We start from the raw sequence: 13,211 nt of genomic DNA, 5'->3' as shown, positions 1-13,211 counted from the left end.
CAGGGAAGAGTAGTAACACACACCTGGGCTTATTCCAATTTCAATAGTACATGGATTTCGAAATCGAATTGAATCGACATGGCTGAACGTACAGGGTTGATTCCTTTTGAGACAGTCTCAGATTGGGCCAAAGTAGGTGCCTGAAGTGTTCCGACAGCCCTGAGTTCTCTCAGGCACGAGTAGTAACACGCACCTAGGCTTATTCGACTTTCAATAGTACATGGATTTCGAAATCGAATTGAATCGACACGGATGAACGTACAGGGTTAATTCCTTTTGAGACAGTCTCAGATTGGGCCAAAGTAGGTGCCTGAAGTGTTCTGACAGCCCTGAGTTCTCTCAGGGAAGAGTAGTAACACGCACCTGGGCTTATCCGAATTTCAATAGTACATGGATTTTAAATCAAATTGAATCGACACGGCTGAACGTACAGGGTTAGTTCCTTTTGAGACAGTCTCAGATTGATTGCGAAAACCCTTGAGAAGTGTTCTGACAGCCCTGAGTTCTCTCAGGGAAGAGTAGTAACACGCACCTGGGCTTATCCGAATTTCAATAGTACATGGATTTTAAATCAAATTGAATCGACACGGCTGAACGTACAGGGTTAGTTCCTTTTGAGACAGTCTCAGATTGATTGCGAAAACCCTTGAGAAGTGTTCTGACAGCCCTGAGTTCTCTCAGGGAAGAGTAGTAACACGCACCTGGGCTTATCCGAATTTCAATAGTACATGGATTTTAAATCAAATTGAATCGACACGGCTGAACGTACAGGGTTAGTTCCTTTTGAGACAGTCTCATAATGATTGCGAAAACCCTTGAGAAGTGTTCTGACAGCCCTGAGTTCTCTCATGGAAGAGTAGTAACACACACCTGGGCTTATACGAATTTCAATAGTACATGGATTTGAAATCACATTGAATCGACACGGCTGAATGTACAGGGTTAGTTCCTTTTGAGACATCTCAGATTGGGGCCACATAGGTGGCTGAAGTGGTCTGACAGCCCTGAGTTCTCTCGGGAACGAGTAGTAACACGCACCTGGGGCTTATCCGAATTTCAATAGTACATGGATTTTCAAATCAAATTGAATTCGACACGGCTGAACGTACAAGGGGTTTAGGTTCCTTTTTGAAGACAGTCTCAGATTGATTGCGAAAACCCTTGAGAAGTGTTCTGACAGCCCTGAGTTCTCTCAGGGAAGAGTAGTAACACACACCTGGGCTTATTCGAATTTCAATAGTACATGGATTTCGAAATCGAATTGAATCGACATGGCTGAACGTACAGGGTTGATTCCTTTTGAGACAGTCTCAGATTGGGCCAAAGTAGGTGCCTGAAGTGTTCCGACAGCCCTGAGTTCTCTCAGGCACGAGTAGTAACACGCACCTAGGCTTATTCGACTTTCAATAGTACATGGATTTCGAAATCGAATTGAATCGACACGGATGAACGTACAGGGTTAATTCCTTTTGAGACAGTCTCAGATTGGGCCAAAGTAGGTGCCTGAAGTGTTCTGACAGCCCTGAGTTCTCTCAGGGAAGAGTAGTAACACGCACCTGGGCTTATCCGAATTTCAATAGTACATGGATTTGAAATCAAATTGAATCGACACGGCTGAACGTACAGGGTTAGTTCCTTTTGAGACAGTCTCAGATTGAGCCACAGTAGGTGCTGAAGTGTTCTGACAGCCCTGAGTTCTCTCAGGGAAGAGTAGTAACACACACCTGGGCTTATACGAATTTCAATAGTACATGGATTTGAAATCAAATTGAATCGACACGGCTGAATGTACAGGGTTAGTTCCTTTTGAGACAGTCTCAGATTGGGCCACAGTAGGTGCCTGAAGTGTTCTGACAGCCCTGAGTTCTCTCAGGAACGAGTAGTAACACGCACCTGGGCTTATTCGAATTTCAATAGTACATGGATTTCGAAATCCAATTGAATCGACACGGCTGAACGTAGAGGGTTAGTTCCTTTTGAGACAGTCTCAGATTGTCCCAAAGTAGGTGCCTGAAGTGTTCTGACAGCCCTGAGTTCTCTCAGGCACGAGTAGTAACACACACCTAGGCTTATTCGAATTTCAATAGTACATGGATTTTGAAATCGAATTGAATCGACACGGCTGAACGTAGAGGGTTAGTTCCTTTTGAGACAGTCTCAGATTGTCCCAAAGTAGGTGCCTGAAGTGTTCTGACAGCCCTGAGTTCTCTCAGGCACGAGTAGTAACACACACCTGGGCTTATTCGAATTTCAATAGTACATGGACTTCGAAATCGAATTGAATCGACACGGCGGAACGTACAGGGTTAATTCCTTTTGAGACAGTCTCAGATTGGCCCGAAGTAGGTGCCTGAAGTGTTCTGACAGTCCTGAGTTCTCTCAGGCACGAGTAGTAACACACACCTAGGCTTATTCGAATTTCAATAGTACATGGATTTCGAAATCGAATTGAATTGACACGGCTGAACGTACAGGGTTGATTCCTTTTGAGATAGTCTCAGATTCGGCCAAAGTAGGTGCCTGAAGTGTTTTGACAGCCCTGAGTTCTCTCAGGCACGAGTAGTAACACACACCTAGGCTTATTCGAATTTCAATAGTACATGGATTTCGAAATCGAATTGAATCGACACGGCTGAACGTAGAGGGTTAGTTCCTTTTGAGACAGTCTCATAATGATTGCGAAAACCCTTGAGAAGTGTTCTGACAGCCCTGAGTTCTCTCAGGGAAGAGTAGTAACACACACCTGGGCTTATTCGAATTTCAATAGTACATGGATTTCGAAATCGAATTGAATCGACATGGCTGAACGTACAGGGTTGATTCCTTTTGAGACAGTCTCAGATTGGGCCAAAGTAGGTGCCTGAAGTGTTCTGACAGCCCTGAGTTCTCTCAGGGAAGAGTAGTAACACGCACCTGGGCTTATCCGAATTTCAATAGTACATGGATTTTGAAATCGAATTGAATCGACACGGCTGAACGTACAGGGTTAATTCCTTTTGAGACAGTCTCAGATTGATTGCGAAAACCCTTGAGAAGTGTTCTGACAGCCCTGAGTTCTCTCAGGGAAGGAGTAGTAACACACACCTGGGCTTATTCGAATTTCAATAGTACATGGATTTCGAAATCGAATTGAATTGACACGGCTGAACGTACAGGGTTGATTCCTTTTGAGATAGTCTCAGATTCGGCCAAAGTAGGTGCCTGAAGTGTTTTGACAGCCCTGAGTTCTCTCAGGCACGAGTAGTAACACACACCTAGGCTTATTCGAATTTCAATAGTACATGGATTTCGAAATCGAATTGAATCGACACGGCTGAACGTACAGGGTTAGTTCCTTTTCAGACAGTCTCAGATTGGGCCAAAGTAGGTGTCTGAAGTGTTCCGACAGCCCTGAGTTCTCTCAGGCACGAGTAGTAACACGCACCTGGGCTTATTCGAATTTCAATAGTACATGGATTTCGAAATCGAATTGAATCGACACGGCTGAACGTAGAGGGTTAGTTCCTTTTGAGACAGTCTCATAATGATTGCGAAAACCCTTGAGAAGTGTTCTGACAGCCCTGAGTTCTCTCAGGGAAGAGTAGTAACACACACCTGGGCTTATACGAATTTCAATAGTACATGGATTTGAAATCAAATTGAATCGACACGGCTGAATGTACAGGGTTAGTTCCTTTTGAGACAGTCTCAGATTGGGCCACAGTAGGTGCCTGAAGTGTTCTGACAGCCCTGAGTTCTCTCAGGAACGAGTAGTAACACGCACCTGGGCTTATTCGAATTTCAATAGTACATGGATTTCGAAATCCAATTGAATCGACACGGCTGAACGTAGAGGGTTAGTTCCTTTTGAGACAGTCTCAGATTGTCCCAAAGTAGGTGCCTGAAGTGTTCTGACAGCCCTGAGTTCTCTCAGGCACGAGTAGTAACACACACCTAGGCTTATTCGAATTTCAATAGTACATGGATTTTGAAATCGAATTGAATCGACACGGCTGAACGTAGAGGGTTAGTTCCTTTTGAGACAGTCTCAGATTGTCCCAAAGTAGGTGCCTGAAGTGTTCTGACAGCCCTGAGTTCTCTCAGGAACGAGTAGTAACACACACCTGGGCTTATTCGAATTTCAATAGTACATGGATTTCGAAATCGAATTGAATCGACATGGCTGAACGTACAGGGTTGATTCCTTTTGAGACAGTCTCAGATTGGGCCAAAGTAGGTGCCTGAAGTGTTCCGACAGCCCTGAGTTCTCTCAGGCACGAGTAGTAACACGCACCTAGGCTTATTCGAATTTCAATAGTACATGGATTTCGAAATCGAATTGAATTGACACGGCTGAACGTACAGGGTTGATTCCTTTTGAGATAGTCTCAGATTCGGCCAAAGTAGGTGCCTGAAGTGTTTTGACAGCCCTGAGTTCTCTCAGGCACGAGTAGTAACACACACCTAGGCTTATTCGAATTTCAATAGTACATGGATTTCGAAATCGAATTGAATCGACACGGCTGAACGTAGAGGGTTAGTTCCTTTTGAGACAGTCTCATAATGATTGCGAAAACCCTTGAGAAGTGTTCTGACAGCCCATGAGTTCTTTCAGGAAGAGTAGTAACACACACCTGGGCTTATACGAATTTCAATAGTACATGGATTTGAAATCAAATTGAATCGACACGGCTGAATGTACAGGGTTAGTTCCTTTTGAGACAGTCTCAGATTGGGCCACAGTAGGTGCCGAAGTGTTCTGACAGCCCTGAGTTCTCTCAGGAACGAGTAGTAACACGCACCTGGGCTTATTCGAATTTCAATAGTACATGGATTTCGAAATCCAATTGAATCGACACGGCTGAACGTAGAGGGTTAGTTCCTTTTGAGACAGTCTCAGATTGTCCCAAAGTAGGTGCCTGAAGTGTTCTGACAGCCCTGAGTTCTCTCAGGCACGAGTAGTAACACACACCTAGGCTTATTCGAATTTCAATAGTACATGGATTTCGAAATCGAATTCCATCGACACGGCTGAACGTAGAGGGTTAGTTCCTTTTGAGACAGTCTCATAATGATTGGGAAAACCCTTGAGAAGTGTTCTGACAGCCCTGAGTTCTCTCAGGCATGAGTAGTAACACACACCTGGGCTTATTCGAATTTCAATAGTACATGGATTTCGAAATCGAATTGAATCGACATGGCTGAACGTACAGGGTTGATTCCTTTTGAGACAGTCTCAGATTGGGCCAAAGTAGGTGCCTGAAGTGTTCTGACAGCACTGAGTTCTCTCAGGCACGATTAGTAACACGCACCTGGGCTTATTCGAATTTCAATAGTACATGGATTTCGAAATCGAATTGAATCGACACGGCTGAACGTAGAGGGTTAGTTCCTTTTGAGACAGTCTCATAATGATTGCGAAAACCCTTGAGAAGTGTTCTGACAGCCCTGAGTTCTCTCAGGGAAGAGTAGTAACACACACCTGGGCTTATACGAATTTCAATAGTACATGGATTTGAAATCAAATTGAATCGACACGGCTGAATGTACAGGGTTAGTTCCTTTTGAGACAGTCTCAGATTGGGCCACAGTAGGTGCCTGAAGTGTTCTGACAGCCCTGAGTTCTCTCAGGAACGAGTAGTAACACGCACCTGGGCTTATTCGAATTTCAATAGTACATGGATTTCGAAATCCAATTGAATCGACACGGCTGAACGTAGAGGGTTAGTTCCTTTTGAGACAGTCTCAGATTGTCCCAAAGTAGGTGCCTGAAGTGTTCTGACAGCCCTGAGTTCTCTCAGGGAAGAGTAGTAACACGCACCTGGGCTTATCCGAATTTCAATAGTACATGGATTTTAAATCAAATTGAATCGACACGGCTGAACGTACAGGGTTAGTTCCTTTTGAGACAGTCTCATAATGATTGCGAAAACCCTTGAGAAGTGTTCTGACAGCCCTGAGTTCTCTCAGGCACGAGTAGTAACACACACCTAGGCTTATTCGAATTTCAATAGTACATGGATTTTGAAATCGAATTGAATCGACACGGCTGAACGTAGAGGGTTAGTTCCTTTTGAGACAGTCTCAGATTGTCCCAAAGTAGGTGCCTGAAGTGTTCTGACAGCCCTGAGTTCTCTCAGGAACGAGTAGTAACACACACCTGGGCTTATTCGAATTTCAATAGTACATGGATTTCGAAATCGAATTGAATCGACATGGCTGAACGTACAGGGTTGATTCCTTTTGAGACAGTCTCAGATTGGGCCAAAGTAGGTGCCTGAAGTGTTCCGACAGCCCTGAGTTCTCTCAGGCACGAGTAGTAACACGCACCTAGGCTTATTCGACTTTCAATAGTACATGGATTTCGAAATCGAATTGAATCGACACGGATGAACGTACAGGGTTAATTCCTTTTGAGACAGTCTCAGATTGGGCCAAAGTAGGTGCCTGAAGTGTTCTGACAGCCCTGAGTTCTCTCAGGGAAGAGTAGTAACACGCACCTGGGCTTATCCGAATTTCAATAGTACATGGATTTTAAATCAAATTGAATCGACACGGCTGAACGTACAGGGTTAGTTCCTTTTGAGACAGTCTCAGATTGATTGCGAAAACCCTTGAGAAGTGTTCTGACAGCCCTGAGTTCTCTCAGGGAAGAGTAGTAACACGCACCTGGGCTTATCCGAATTTCAATAGTACATGGATTTTAAATCAAATTGAATCGACACGGCTGAACGTACAGGGTTAGTTCCTTTTGAGACAGTCTCAGATTGATTGCGAAAACCCTTGAGAAGTGTTCTGACAGCCCTGAGTTCTCTCAGGGAAGAGTAGTAACACGCACCTGGGCTTATCCGAATTTCAATAGTACATGGATTTAAATCAAATGAATCTACACGCCGAACGTACAGGGTTAGTTCCTTTTGAGACAGTCTCAGATTGGGCCACAGTAGGTGCCTGAAGTGTTCTGACAGCCCTGAGTTCTCTCAGGAACGAGTAGTAACACGCACCTGGGCTTATTCGAATTTCAATAGTACATGGATTCACACACCTAGGCTTATTCGAATTTCAATAGTACATGGATTTCGAAATCGAATTGAATTGACACGGCTGAACGTACAGGGTTGATTCCTTTTGAGATAGTCTCAGATTCGGCCAAAGTAGGTGCCTGAAGTGTTTTGACAGCCCTGAGTTCTCTCAGGCACGAGTAGTAACACACACCTAGGCTTATTCGAATTTCAATAGTACATGGATTTCGAAATCGAATTGAATCGACACGGCTGAACGTACAGGGTTAATTCCTTTTGAGACAGTCTCAGATTGATTGCGAAAACCCTTGAGAAGTGTTCTGACAGCCCTGAGTTCTCTCAGGGAAGAGTAGTAACACACACCTGGGCTTATTCGAATTTCAATAGTACATGGATTTCGAAATCGAATTGAATCGACACGGCTGAACGTACAGGGTTAGTTCCTTTTGAGACAGTCTCATAATGATTGCGAAAACCCTTGAGAAGTGTTCTGACAGCCCTGAGTTCTCTCAGGGAAGAGTAGTAACACACACCTGGGCTTATACGAATTTCAATAGTACATGGATTTGAAATCAAATTGAATCGACACGGCTGAATGTACAGGGTTAGTTCCTTTTGAGACAGTCTCAGATTGGGCCACAGTAGGTGCCTGAAGTGTTCTGACAGCCCTGAGTTCTCTCAGGGAAGAGTAGTAACACGCACCTGGGCTTATCCGAATTTCAATAGTACATGGATTTTAAATCAAATTGAATCGACACGGCTGAACGTACAGGGTTAGTTCCTTTTGAGACAGTCTCATAATGATTGCGAAAACCCTTGAGAAGTGTTCTGACAGCCCTGAGTTCTCTCAGGGAAGAGTAGTAACACACACCTGGGCTTATACGAATTTCAATAGTACATGGATTTGAAATCAAATTGAATCGACACGGCTGAATGTACAGGGTTAGTTCCTTTTGAGACAGTCTCAGATTGGGCCACAGTAGGTGCCTGAAGTGTTCTGACAGCCCTGAGTTCTCTCAGGGAAGAGTAGTAACACGCACCTGGGCTTATCCGAATTTCAATAGTACATGGATTTTAAATCAAATTGAATCGACACGGCTGAACGTACAGGGTTAGTTCCTTTTGAGACAGTCTCAGATTGATTGCGAAAACCCTTGAGAAGTGTTCTGACAGCCCTGAGTTCTCTCAGGGAAGAGTAGTAACACGCACCTGGGCTTATCCGAATTTCAATAGTACATGGATTTTAAATCAAATTGAATCGACACGGCTGAACGTACAGGGTTAGTTCCTTTTGAGACAGTCTCAGATTGATTGCGAAAACCCTTGAGAAGTGTTCTGACAGCCCTGAGTTCTCTCAGGGAAGAGTAGTAACACACACCTGGGCTTATTCGAATTTCAATAGTACATGGATTTCGAAATCGAATTGAATCGACATGGCTGAACGTACAGGGTTGATTCCTTTTGAGACAGTCTCAGATTGGGCCAAAGTAGGTGCCTGAAGTGTTCCGACAGCCCTGAGTTCTCTCAGGCACGAGTAGTAACACGCACCTAGGCTTATTCGACTTTCAATAGTACATGGATTTCGAAATCGAATTGAATCGACACGGATGAACGTACAGGGTTAATTCCTTTTGAGACAGTCTCAGATTGGGCCAAAGTAGGTGCCTGAAGTGTTCTGACAGCCCTGAGTTCTCTCAGGGAAGAGTAGTAACACGCACCTGGGCTTATCCGAATTTCAATAGTACATGGATTTTAAATCAAATTGAATCGACACGGCTGAACGTACAGGGTTAGTTCCTTTTGAGACAGTCTCAGATTGATTGCGAAAACCCTTGAGAAGTGTTCTGACAGCCCTGAGTTCTCTCAGGGAAGAGTAGTAACACGCACCTGGGCTTATCCGAATTTCAATAGTACATGGATTTTAAATCAAATTGAATCGACACGGCTGAACGTACAGGGTTAGTTCCTTTTGAGACAGTCTCATAATGATTGCGAAAACCCTTGAGAAGTGTTCTGACAGCCCTGAGTTCTCTCAGGGAAGAGTAGTAACACACACCTGGGCTTATACGAATTTCAATAGTACATGGATTTGAAATCAAATTGAATCGACACGGCTGAATGTACAGGGTTAGTTCCTTTTGAGACAGTCTCAGATTGGGCCACAGTAGGTGCCTGAAGTGTTCTGACAGCCCTGAGTTCTCTCAGGGAAGAGTAGTAACACACACCTGGGCTTATACGAATTTCAATAGTACATGGATTTGAAATCAAATTGAATCGACACGGCTGAATGTACAGGGTTAGTTCCTTTTGAGACAGTCTCAGATTGGGCCACAGTAGGTGCCTGAAGTGTTCTGACAGCCCTGAGTTCTCTCAGGAACGAGTAGTAACACGCACCTGGGCTTATTCGAATTTCAATAGTACATGGATTTCGAAATCCAATTGAATCGACACGGCTGAACGTAGAGGGTTAGTTCCTTTTGAGACAGTCTCAGATTGTCCCAAAGTAGGTGCCTGAAGTGTTCTGACAGCCCTGAGTTCTCTCAGGCACGAGTAGTAACACACACCTAGGCTTATTCGAATTTCAATAGTACATGGATTTTGAAATCGAATTGAATCGACACGGCTGAACGTAGAGGGTTAGTTCCTTTTGAGACAGTCTCAGATTGTCCCAAAGTAGGTGCCTGAAGTGTTCTGACAGCCCTGAGTTCTCTCAGGCACGAGTAGTAACACACACCTGGGCTTATTCGAATTTCAATAGTACATGGACTTCGAAATCGAATTGAATCGACACGGCGGAACGTACAGGGTTAATTCCTTTTGAGACAGTCTCAGATTGGCCCGAAGTAGGTGCCTGAAGTGTTCTGACAGTCCTGAGTTCTCTCAGCACGAGTAGTAACACACACCTGGGCTTATTCGAATTTCAATAGTACATGCATTTCGAAATCGAATTGAATCGACACGGCTGAACGTACAGGGTTGATTCCTTTTGAGATAGTCTCAGATTCGGCCAAAGTAGGTGCCTGAAGTGTTTTGACAGCCCTGAGTTCTCTCAGGCACGAGTAGTAACACACACCTAGGCTTATTCGAATTTCAATAGTACATGGATTTCGAAATCGAATTGAATCGACACGGCTGAACGTACAGGGTTAGTTCCTTTTCAGACAGTCTCAGATTGGGCCAAAGTAGGTGCCTGAAGTGTTCTGACAGCCCTGAGTTCTCTCAGGAACGAGTAGTAACACGCACCTGGGCTTATTCGAATTTCAATAGTACATGGATTTCGAAATCCAATTGAATCGACACGGCTGAACGTAGAGGGTTAGTTCCTTTTGAGACAGTCTCAGATTGTCCCAAAGTAGGTGCCTGAAGTGTTCTGACAGCCCTGAGTTCTCTCAGGCACGAGTAGTAACACACACCTAGGCTTATTCGAATTTCAATAGTACATGGATTTTGAAATCGAATTGAATCGACACGGCTGAACGTACAGGGTTAATTCCTTTTGAGACAGTCTCAGATTGATTGCGAAAACCCTTGAGAAGTGTTCTGACAGCCCTGAGTTCTCTCAGGGAAGAGTAGTAACACACACCTGGGCTTATTCAAATTTCAATAGTACATGGATTTCGAAATCGAATGAATCGACATGGCTGAACGTACAGGGTTGATTCTTTTGAGACAGTCTCAGATTGGGCCAAAGTAGGTGCGTGAAGTGTTCCGACAGCCCTGAGTTCTCTCAGGCACGAGTAGTAACACGCACCTAGGCTTATTCGACTTTCAATAGTACATGGATTTCGAAATCGAATTGAATCGACACGGATGAACGTACAGGGTTAATTCCTTTTGAGACAGTCTCAGATTGGGCCAAAGTAGGTGCCTGAAGTGTTCTGACAGCCCTGAGTTCTCTCAGGGAAGAGTAGTAACACGCACCTGGGCTTATCCGAATTTCAATAGTACATGGATTTTAAATCAAATTGAATCGACACGGCTGAACGTACAGGGTTAGTTCCTTTTGAGACAGTCTCAGATTGATTGCGAAAACCCTTGAGAAGTGTTCTGACAGCCCTGAGTTCTCTCAGGGAAGAGTAGTAACACGCACCTGGGCTTATCCGAATTTCAATAGTACATGGATTTTAAATCAAATTGAATCGACACGGCTGAACGTACAGGGTTAGTTCCTTTTGAGACAGTCTCATAATGATTGCGAAAACCCTTGAGAAGTGTTCTGACAGCCCTGAGTTCTCTCAGGGAAGAGTAGTAACACACACCTGGGCTTATACGAATTTCAATAGTACATGGATTTGAAATCAAATTGAATCGACACGGCTGAATGTACAGGGTTAGTTCCTTTTGAGACAGTCTCAGATTGGGCCACAGTAAGTGCCTGAAGTGTTCTGACAGCCCTGAGTTCTCTCAGGGAAGAGTAGTAACACGCACCTGGGCTTATCCGAATTTCAATAGTACATGGATTTTAAATCAAATTGAATCGACACGGCTGAACGTACAGGGTTAGTTCCTTTTGAGACAGTCTCAGATTGATTGCGAAAACCCTTGAGAAGTGTTCTGACAGCCCTGAGTTCTCTCAGGGAAGAGTAGTAACACGCACCTGGGCTTATCCGAATTTCAATAGTACATGGATTTTAAATCAAATTGAATCGACACGGCTGAACGTACAGGGTTAGTTCCTTTTGAGACAGTCTCAGATTGATTGCGAAAACCCTTGAGAAGTGTTCTGACAGCCCTGAGTTCTCTCAGGGAAGAGTAGTAACACACACCTGGGCTTATTCGAATTTCAATAGTACATGGATTTCGAAATCGAATTGAATCGACATGGCTGAACGTACAGGGTTGATTCCTTTTGAGACAGTCTCAGATTGGGCCAAAGTAGGTGCCTGAAGTGTTCCGACAGCCCTGAGTTCTCTCAGGCACGAGTAGTAACACGCACCTAGGCTTATTCGACTTTCAATAGTACATGGATTTCGAAATCGAATTGTATCGACACGGATGAACGTACAGGGTTAATTCCTTGTGAGACAGTCTCAGATTGGGCCAAAGTAGGTGCCAGAAGTGTTCTGACACCCATGAGTTCTCTCAGGGAAGAGTAGTAACACGCACGTGGGCTTATCCGAATTTCAATGGTACAGGGATTTTAAATCAAATTGAATCGACACGGCTGAACGTACAGGGTTAGTTCCTTTTGAGACAGTCTCAGATTGATTGCGAAAACCCCTGAGAAGTGTTCTGACAGCCCTGAGTTCTCTCAGGGAAGAGTAGTAACACGCACCTGGGCTTATCCGAATTTCAATAGTACATGGATTTTAAATCAAATTGAATCGACACGGCTGAACGTACAGGGTTAGTTCCTTTTGAGACAGTCTCATAATGATTGCGAAAACCCTTGAGAAGTGTTCTGACAGCCCTGAGTTCTCTCAGGGAAGAGTAGTAACACACACCTGGGCTTATACGAATTTCAATAGTACATGGATTTGAAATCAAATTGAATCGACACGGCTGAATGTACAGGGTTAGTTCCTTTTGAGACAGTCTCAGATTGGGCCACAGTAGGTGCCTGAAGTGTTCTGACAGCCCTGAGTCTCTCAGGGAAGAGTAGTAACACACACCTGGGCTTATACGAATTTCAATAGTACATGGATTTGAAATCAAATTGAATCGACACGGCTGAATGTACAGGGTTAGTTCCTTTTGAGACAGTCTCAGATTGGGCCACAGTAGGTGCCTGAAGTGTTCTGACAGCCCTGAGTTCTCTCAGGAACGAGTAGTAACACGCACCTGGGCTTATTCGAATTTCAATAGTACATGGATTTCGAAATCCAATTGAATCGACACGGCTGAACGTAGAGGGTTAGTTCCTTTTGAGACAGTCTCAGATTGTCCCAAAGTAGGTGCCTGAAGTGTTCTGACAGCCCTGAGTTCTCTCAGGCACGAGTAGTAACACACACCTAGGCTTATTCGAATTTCAATAGTACATGGATTTTGAAATCGAATTGAATCGACACGGCTGAACGTAGAGGGTTAGTTCCTTTTGAGACAGTCTCATAATGATTGGGAAAACCCTTGAGAAGTGTTCTGACAGCCCTGAGTTCTCTCAGGCATGAGTAGTAACACACACCTGGGCTTATTCGAATTTCAATAGTACATGGACTTCGAAATCGAATTGAATCGATCACGGGACAGTCTAAGACTTTATACTTCCTGGCG

The 13,211-nt window shown here is 44.2% G+C and overlaps 2 protein-coding genes across 2 annotated transcripts; both read left to right on the top strand.

Annotated features, from left to right (window-relative positions):
* Window positions 1-2,798: 2,798 nt before the first annotated feature.
* Window positions 2,799-5,242, top strand: TREMEDRAFT_66436 (uncharacterized protein; the record flags this gene model as incomplete). The annotated part of the gene is made up of 9 exons (XM_007008487.1): window positions 2,799-2,856; window positions 3,156-3,197; window positions 3,326-3,367; window positions 3,665-3,706; window positions 4,175-4,216; window positions 4,345-4,386; window positions 4,684-4,721; window positions 4,956-5,016; window positions 5,193-5,242. 9 exons carry the CDS (start codon window positions 2,799-2,801, stop codon window positions 5,240-5,242), a joined length of 417 nt encoding a protein of 138 aa, XP_007008549.1.
* Window positions 5,243-8,434: 3,192 nt separating this feature from the next.
* TREMEDRAFT_66435 (uncharacterized protein) lies at window positions 8,435-12,733 on the top strand (the record flags this gene model as incomplete). Its single annotated transcript, XM_007008486.1, has 14 exons — window positions 8,435-8,492; window positions 9,128-9,169; window positions 9,297-9,338; window positions 9,976-10,017; window positions 10,146-10,183; window positions 10,343-10,353; window positions 10,655-10,695; window positions 11,331-11,368; window positions 11,552-11,669; window positions 11,839-11,876; window positions 11,942-12,046; window positions 12,079-12,178; window positions 12,516-12,557; window positions 12,684-12,733. 14 exons carry the CDS (start codon window positions 8,435-8,437, stop codon window positions 12,731-12,733), a joined length of 765 nt encoding a protein of 254 aa, XP_007008548.1.
* Window positions 12,734-13,211: the final 478 nt, after the last annotated feature.

This window comes from Tremella mesenterica (assembly GCF_000271645.1).
Source record: "Tremella mesenterica DSM 1558 unplaced genomic scaffold TREMEscaffold_23, whole genome shotgun sequence".
In the NCBI taxonomy this organism is placed as follows: domain Eukaryota; kingdom Fungi; phylum Basidiomycota; class Tremellomycetes; order Tremellales; family Tremellaceae; genus Tremella; species Tremella mesenterica.
Note: the sequence above shows the minus strand (reverse complement) of the source record. Positions and strands in the feature narration are given on the sequence as shown.